Below are 9339 nucleotides of genomic sequence, written 5' to 3'. Positions count from 1 at the left end.
ATCAGAAACGTGACAAGGACGTACCTGCAGCATCTGGTCGAGATTTGGGTTCAGGGAGTTTTGCTCCACCATCATCAGCATCACCATCCTGAGCCGCACGATGTGGGAGGGGAGGCTGAGCAGCAGGAAGGTGAAGGACACAGCGAACAGCAGTCTGGTCACCTGGAAAAACAACGACAGCAGTTTGGTCACCTGGTAAAACAACGACAGCAGTTTGGTCACCTGGAAAAACAACGACAGCAGTTTGGTCACCTGGTAAAACAACGACAGCAGTTTGGTCACCTGGAAAAACAACGACAGCAGTTTGGTCACCTGGAAAAACGACAGCAATCACCTGGAAAAACAACGGCAACAGTTTGGTCACCTGGAAAAACGACAGCAATCACCTGGAAAAACAACGGCAACAGTTTGGTCACCTGGAAAAACAACGACAGCAGTTTGATCACCTGGTAAAACAACGACAGCAGTTTGGTCACCTGGTAAAACAACGACAGCAGTTTGGTCACCAGGAAAAACAACAACAGCAGTTTGGTCACCTGGTAAAACAACGACAGCAGTTTGGTCACCTGGTAAAAGAACGACAGCAGTTTGGTCACCTGGTAAAACAACGACAGCAGTTTGGTCACCAGGAAAAACAACGACAGCAGTTTAGTCACCTGGTAAAACAACGACAGCAGTTTGGTCACCAGGAAAAACAACAACAGCAGTTTGGTCACCTGGTAAAACAACGACAGCAGTTTGGTCACCAGGAAAAACAACAACAGCAGTTTAGTCACCTGGTAAAACAACGACAGCAGTTTAGTCACCAGGAAAAACAACAACAGCAGTTTAGTCACCTGGTAAAACAACGACAGCAGTTTAGTCACCTGGTAAAACAACGACAGCAGTTTAGTCACCTGGTAAAACAACGACAATAAAACACAACTTACTTCTCAACTTACTTACTCCTTCACTTGCTTGCTTACTTGCTTACTTAGTTATTTGCTTGCTTGCTCATTTACTGCCCGTTCTCAACGCTCGGTTAATACCAGAGACTAAAGTAATACAAGCTTACAGTTTGGCCAGAGCAGAATGAGAGCTGGATGAGTAACGGTTTCTCTACTACAATGGGAATTCATTTACAGCTTTGTCTTTTGTGAAGGACGATGTCTCTCAAAGGGCTCAAAGTTAGGCTTGTATTATAGATTGACACACGCTTACAGCTGGGCCAACAGCAAAGTGGAGAGCTTTAGGTAACAATGGTTTCTCCAGTAATTCATTTGCAGTTTTGTCTTTGGTGAAGGACCATGGCTCTCAAACTGGGAGGCAAGATTATACTGGCTCTTGTGGGCATAGCTAGCCTGTGGAGACCATCTCAACGCCAGCTGTCCTGAAGCCCTCTTGGCCGAGAGAGGGGGGTGTAACATGGGCAAGACACTCTCCAATCCACTCCAGTTCTAGCCCAGTAGCCGGGACAGTTGTTCCTTCCTTTACTGTTCTCTTGGTCATAGTCGGTCACGACTGCTTATCATACATATATACCCTACCAATCATGCCTCTGGCATGAAGAGCAGCAACAAGGAACCGCCACTCTCATCTGTTTTGTGCCAGTCTCTGAACGGTACCCCAGGTGTGCTTCAGGGTCTGAACGGTACCCCAGGTGTGCTTCAGGGTCTGAACGGTACCCCAGGTGTGCTACAGGGTCTGGAGATCTTCCTTCGCTGTTCTGCATCAGGTGTTATTTAGCCCTCTTCTCTTGCACCAAGCTTCTGGTGTCCAGTGAAGGGCTGTCCGGGTGATGTGACCTTACTCTCTTCGCGTGACGTGTCCCAGTCCATCTCCACTGCCTTCTCATGATGACGGCAAATAAACCAGAAAGAAAGCATCCCCTCCCGAACAAACAAACAAACAACAACAACACAAACACACACACACACACACACGTACGCGCGCGCGCGCATGCATACACACACATACATCCACCCACCCTGCCCCATCCACCCCACACAAAACAAGGTAGGAACAGACACAAACACAAACACACGCACGAAGGTACACACACACACACACACACACACACACACACACACACACGAACCTTTGCCTGGGGGCTGCTGGATCTTCTACCTGAAGCATTTTTCTTTCTGTTGAGGGCGCTGCTGTGCTGACCTTGACCTTGCGGGGAGGGGCGGCCATTGGGCGTGGAGGCGTCATGGGGGGTGCTGAGGGTGTGGTTGTTCAGTGTGGCGGCAGAGGATGTGGGTTTGCTTCCCTATGAAAAAACAACAACAGTGAAATTCTCTCTCTCTCTCTCTCTCTCTCTCTCTCTCTCTCTCTCTCTCTAAGGAAAAGAAAACATCCATCATCGGTCCAAATACTCATAAATCAATTGAAAATTAGCATGGGTTCTATGAGGAAAAAAGCATAGATAAATAGGAAGGGCTACATTTGGATGGTCAATCTCGACAATGTAATTATTTGATGTGTTCGTATTGATATGACGGGTTTTGATGTTGAGGCATGAATAATTATTTCAGGATTTATACGTATTTTAGTATGTGTTTGTATTGATATGATGTGTGTCGATGTTACATGCGTAAATATTTATTATATGATTTATCTGTACTTTGTTTTCTGTGTACTGTCCAAACATTGGAGACGAACGACTGAAAAAAGGCACATTACCCCCCTGTCACATGTACTTTAAGCTAATGACAAAGTGCCAAAGTGTCGCAAATCTCTCATTAGTTTATGTTGTTTTAGTTCTGTTTTTTAGTTTCTGTTCCATTTTTTATCTATTGTGCACCATTTTGTTATGATTGGTACCTACTATATCACCAGAGCTTTTCAGCTAATGACATTGAACATTTCAGTGTTCAGTGTTCTCTCTCTCTCTCTATGGATAGGTGTGTGTGTGTGTGTGTGTGTGTGTGTGTGTGTGTGTGTGTGTGTGTGTGTGTGTTTGTGTGTGTGTGTGTGTGTGTGTGTGTGTGTGTGTGAGAGAGAGAGAGAGAGAGAGAGAGAGAGAGAGAGAGAGAGAGAGAAGAAAAACCTCAGGCTGTGTTCCAGCTGAGTATATTTCATTCCTCTCATGCTTTTGCTCTGCACCTGATCACACACACACACGCCCCCCCTCCCTCACACACGTACACACACACACACACACCCATCCACCCACCCACCCACCTACCCACCCCACCCACTGATGTAAAACTAACCTACACGTAGCCTACATAATGACCAAAACAACAAGAACAATGGTGTTTATTTACTATCCAGACTAGTCCGCAAGGCCGAGGGGGTTTCCGTTCAACCCTCACCCCCACCTCACCCCCAGGAATGAAGTAGACTAGTCTTAAAATGTTCTTCGGTGTCTGCTGAACTCATTTGACATGCTCCTTCTTGGGCTCCTCCTTGGGAACATGTACAAATGAGTTCAGCAGACACCTAAGAATATTTTGAGACTAGTCTCCTTCATTCCAGGGTGGGGTGTGGGGGGTTGGTGCACAGTAACCCCCTCAGCCTAGCGGACAAGACAGAGAAAGGGGCGAGGGAAGCAAAGCAAGACACAGGGGAAGAGACAAAGACAAACAGATAGAGAGAAGGAAACAGGGACACACCCTCTCTCTCATCCTCTCTGTCTCTGTCTCTCTCTCTCCTTCAGATTAACCCCTACGACCCAACCCCCCGACCCCCGACCGCACCTAGACCCTTCCCCCCAACCCTCTCTCCCCTTCCCGTGTCTTTGATGAATGGCCTGAGGCCGATGTACAATGAACCCTTTGTCTTGTCTTGTCTCTGTCATTCAGATCAGGTGCACAGCAAGCCGGCGTTTTCAGTGCGCAATGTTTCTTTTCTTCACCCTCCATCACCATCACTAGAGTGAATTTTTTTAATTAAAAAAAAAAGAAGAAGAAACAAATTTTTAAAAAAAGTTCGTCACCTCGTGCGCCTCATTATGCTTTCACGTGTACAAGGAAACATGTATGTGGGCAGTCGGCTCACAGTTTGGGTCAAGATTGGACCCGGACAGCCTGGCGGGACACGGCCGTGATTTGCACGGAAGGTCTCCTTGCCTTGCCTCGCCTCGCCTTGCCTTGCCTTGCCTCGCCTCGCCTCGCCTCGCCTTGCTTTGCCTTGCCTCGCCTCGCCTTGCCTTGCCTTGCCTCGCCTCGCCTCGCCTCGCCTTGCCTTGCCTTGCCTCGCCTCGCCTCGCCTCGCCTTGCCTTGCCTTGTCTCGCCTTGTCTTTTCCTCGCCTTGCCTTGCCTCTCCTTGCCTTGCCTTGCCTCGCCTTGCCTTGCCTCGTCCTGCCTTGCCTTGCCTTGCCTTGCCTCGTCCTGCCTTGCCTTGCCTTGCCTCGTCCTGCCTCGTCTCGCCTTGCCTTGCCTTGCCTGGTCCGTGTCCACTGTGCTGGCAGTCTTGGACCATAATGTCACCAAGGGAGTGACCGTGTCAGTCATGAAGGTGCTGGATCTCTGATCTAGTGTTTACCAGTGATCAGCGTCTGAGTCACCGTGGCGACAGTATGCTTTGCAGTGTGTGTACAGACCTTTAGGACTGACTGACGCTTTAAGGTACTTGTCGAGACTGATGCTAAAGGTAACAAACAAAGCAGCGTATGTGCATATCTTGCATTGGTTGTCTTTTTAAGGTCGTGACCATACTGATGCAGACAGTAACATACATTGCATCGTGTATACATAACTTTAGTCTTGACTGGCGTTTCAAGGACGTGGCCATACTGATGCAGACGGTAACATACATTGCATCGTGTATACATACCTTTAGCCTAGACTGGCGTTTCAGGGATTTGACGAGACTGATGCAGATGGCGATCATGAAGAAGATGATGACAATAGAGGGCAGAGCCAGGGTGATGATCATGTCCATGTAGACTAAAATCTGAGGGAAGAAAGGAGTCAAGATCATCGTTTGTTTTCTTAATTAATCATGATAATGATTTCGTTGTTGTTGTTAAAGATGCAGTAATAGATTACGGGATCTTTTTCACATGTCTATTTCATCTCTGAATGTAGTGTACGGGCACTAGCAGGTCTGCACATCTGTTGACATGGAACATCGGGAAAATCTCCCCCCCCCTTCACACTCCTCAGGATTCAAACATAGGACTCTCAGCTTGGAGTCAAACGCTTAATTATGTCACTCGGCTGTTTCTCCCGTCGGGTCTTACTGGTAAACTGTCTTGGTTCCTTTACCACTGAGAACCAACAGCCCTTTACCAGTGAGACCCGACAGTCTTTACCAATGAGACCCGACAGGCCTTTACCAGTGAGACCCGACAGGCCTTTACCACTGAGACCCGACAGGCCTTTACCAATGAGACCCGACAGTCTTTACCAGTGAGACACGACAGGCCTTTAACAGTGAGACCCGACAGGCCTTTACCACTGAGACCCGACAGCCCTTTACCAGTGAGACCCGACAGGCCTTTACCACTGAGACCCGACATGCCTTTACCACTGAGACCCGACAGGCCTTTACCACTGAGACCCGACAGCCCTTTACCAGTGAGACCCGACAGGCCTTTACCACTGAGACAGGCCATTACCAGTGAGACCCGACAGGCCTTTACCAGAGAGACAGGCCTTTACCAGTGAGACCCGACAGCCCTTTACCAGTGAGACCCGACAGGCTTTTACCACTGAGATCCGACAGGCCTTACCAGTGAAACCCGACAGCCCTTTACCAGTGAGACCCGACAGGCCTTTACCACTGAGACAGGCCATTACCAGTGAGACCCGACAGGCCTTTACCAGTGAGACCCGACAGTGAGACCCGACAGCCCTTTACCAGTGAGACCCGACAGGCCTTTACCACTGAGACAGGCCTTTACCAGTGAGACCCGACAGCCCTTTACCAGTGAGACCCGACAGGCCTTTACCACTGAGACAGGCCTTTACCACTGAGACCCGACAGGCCTTTACCACTGAGACATGACAGGAGAAACAGCTGAGCAGTACTGACTAGAGGTTGTGTCTTGCTAAGTGAGCCGAAAGAGAATTTTCTATTCTGGTTGAAGCAGACAATAAAGTATTTTGAATTGAATTGAACTGATCACTGTCTTTAGGAGAAGAAAAAACAACAACAACAGCGAATAGTGGTTGCTAAGTTGCATTACATTGCATTGTATTGCATTGTCTTACTGTTTGTCACAACATATTTCTCTGTGTTATATTCTGGCTGCTCTTCCCAGGGGAGAGCGCTTTACATTTTTAACCTGTAGACTAGTCATTCGGATGAGACGATAAACCCAGGTCCCGTGTGCAGCATGCACTTAGCGCACGTAAAAGAACCCACGGCAAGAAAAGGGTTGTTCCTGGCAAAATTCTGTAGAAAAATCCACTGTGATAGGAAAAACAAATACAACTCCACGCAGAAAAAAACAACAAAAACATGGGTAGCGCTGTAGAGTAGCGACGCACTCTCCATGGGGGACAGCAGCCCGAATTTCACACAGAGAAATCTGTTGTGATAAAAAGAAATACAAATGTGAAATACAAATGCAAGTGTTGTTGTTCCGTTTCCATCATCAAGTGGATTTTCTTTTTCTACGTACGTTTGCCAGGCACAATCCATTTCGTTGCTGTGCGCTATTTGAAGACAGCAAAGGGCATGCTGCACATAGGACTTCCGTTTCTCCCCTCACTCGAAGGACTAGCACCCAGATCACACAAAGGTGTGGAAGAGGAGGGAGTTTAAAAACCCCAGGACTCGAACCCGCTATCACTCGCTTTGCAGTCGGGTGGATCACCGCGAGGCCAGTGCTGCGGCACTGTTCACCTCGAAGACGTGACGATTGAGGAGCGGCAGCCTTCCCCTTTATCAGTGCGCCAAGTGCGTGCTGCACACGGGACCTCGTTTTTGACTCACTTGTGTAAACAAAGTGAGTCTCTGTTTTAACCCGGTGTTCGGTTGTCTGTGTGTGTACTGTTGTGTGTGTGTGTGTGTGTGTGTGTCCGTGGTAAACTTTAACATTGACATTTTCTCTGCAACTACTTTGTCAGTTGACACCAAATTTGGCATAAAAATAGGAAAAATTCAGTTCTTTCCAGTCATCTTGCTTAAAACAATACTGCACCTCTGGGATGGGCACACAAAAAATAAAGAATGAAGCCTAATTATATGCAAACTACATTTACTGTTATATTTATATTTTTTGTATTCTCTAAACTTGGCACTTTGATCTGATATTCTGACCCAACAACAAGAGCAGTCATAATTATCATTTTTTGTTCAAACAGGAACTTCTTTTGCTAAGCATGGAAGTTTTATTTATTTTGCAAACGTTTTGGTGCAGAGTGTCAAAAAAGGGAAATGACTCTGTAATTAATGTTAGGGGAGTTAATTTGCTTTAAACTGATCTTTCTCATCTTAAACATTACATTTTGAAATTATACTCAATACATAAAAAGCTTGGATTTTTTTTAAAGTGTATCACAAGTGAGTCTTGAAGGCCTTTTTTTTTTCTCATTCGAATGACAAGATGCTCAGTTTGATTTTCCAGTCAGACTTGGGGGAAAAGGGTGACAGTGGGATTCGAACCCAGACCCTTAGGTGCATGAGACCAATTAAGCTCTAACAACAAAGATCTTGTAATTAATGTTCCAGAGATCTGATGGGTTATGGAAACAAGAACATATCCAGCATGCACCCACCCGAAATTGGAGTGTGGCTGCTTATATAGCGGGGTAAAAACCCCAACAAAAACAACAACAACAAAAACAAAAAAACAAACAAACAAAAAACAACACATGATCAAACAGGTTAAAGGTACATGTCTGCGTGAGTGTATGTGTGTGCGTGATTGGAACAATGTCACAGGTAAAGAACGATGAACACCAAAAGCAGCTCTCATTATATCATATCACATGTCATCATATCACACCATGTCACACCATATAACACCACATTGCACCATGTCACACCATGTCACACCACGTCACACACCATGTCACACCACGTCACACACCATGTCACACACCACGTCACACACCATGTCACACCATGACACACCATGTCACACACCATGTCACACACCACGTCACACACCATGTCACACCATGACACACCATGTCACACCATATCAATCACCACATGTCACACACGCAGCCACACCATCGTCCACACACACACAGTCACACACATGTCACACCACGTCTCACACCTTCTCACACCATATCACACCCATGTCACCCCATGGAAAACACCCATGTACCTGGAAGATGTTGATGAAGTGGTGTTTATTGCCACACCTCTGCTGGCCATGTCACACCATGTTACACACACACACACACACACACACACACACACACACACACACCACACACCACGTCACACCATATCACACCATGTCACACCATGTCTCACACACACACCATGTTACACCATGTCACACCATGTACCTGGAAGATGTTGATGAAGTGGTGTTTCTTGCCACACCTCTGCTGGCCATGTCACACCATGTCGCACACACACTATGTCACACCATATCACACCATGTCACACCATGACACACCATGTCACACCATGACACACCACATCACACCATGTCTCACACACACACACACACACACACACACACCAGGTCACATCATGTCACACCATGTCACACCATGCCACACAATGACACACCACGACACACCATGTCACACCATACACACCATGTACCTGGAAGATGTTGATGAAGTGGTGTTTTTTGCCACACCTCTGCTGGCCATGTCACACCATGTCGCACACACACCATGTCACACCATATCACACCATGTCATATCATGACACACCATGTCACACCATGACACACCACATCACACCATGTCTCACACACACACACACACACACACACACACACACACACACACACACACACACCAGGTCACATCATGTCACACCATGACACACCATGACACACCATGTCACACCATGTCACACCATGTACCTGGAAGATGTTGATGAAGTGGTGTTTGTTGCCACACCTCTGCTGGCCGTGAATGCTGACCACGTGGGTCATCCACAGCGGGAACTGGTACACCGCCACGCTCACCACCACCACGCCCAGCAGCACGCGGCGGGCCTGCCGTCATCAGCGTCATCATCATCATCGTCGTCATTATCATCGTCGTCGTCATCATCATCGTCATCATCATCGTCGTCGTCATCATCATCGTCATCATCACCGTCATCATCATCGTCGTCATCATCATCGTCATCATCACCGTCATCATCATCGTCGTCGTCATCATCATTGTCATCATCACCGTCATCATCATCGTCGTCGTCATCATCATCGTCATCATCATCGTCGTCATCATCGTCGTCATCATCATCATCGTCATCATCAT

General features: G+C 47.2%; 1 protein-coding gene across 1 annotated transcript in view; it reads right to left on the bottom strand.

The window, feature by feature from the left end:
• The window catches only part of LOC143288733 (uncharacterized), a 108703-nt gene that overhangs the window by 11326 nt on the left and 88038 nt on the right, over positions 1-9339 (bottom strand). Inside the window, exons 5-9 of the mRNA XM_076597359.1 lie at positions 8937-9071; positions 4759-4882; positions 4367-4460; positions 2078-2201; positions 25-162 (exon numbers count right to left, since the gene is read on the bottom strand). Coding sequence (XP_076453474.1) covers positions 25-162; positions 2078-2201; positions 4367-4460; positions 4759-4882; positions 8937-9071 — 615 coding nt within the window. The remainder of the gene's footprint in view (positions 1-24; positions 163-2077; positions 2202-4366; positions 4461-4758; positions 4883-8936; positions 9072-9339) is intronic.

Source organism: Babylonia areolata, chromosome 13 (assembly GCF_041734735.1).
Source record: "Babylonia areolata isolate BAREFJ2019XMU chromosome 13, ASM4173473v1, whole genome shotgun sequence".
Taxonomy (NCBI): Eukaryota; Metazoa; Mollusca; class Gastropoda; order Neogastropoda; family Buccinidae; genus Babylonia; species Babylonia areolata.
The sequence above is the reverse complement of the archived record's forward strand: the minus strand, read 5'-3'. Positions and strand labels throughout refer to the sequence as shown.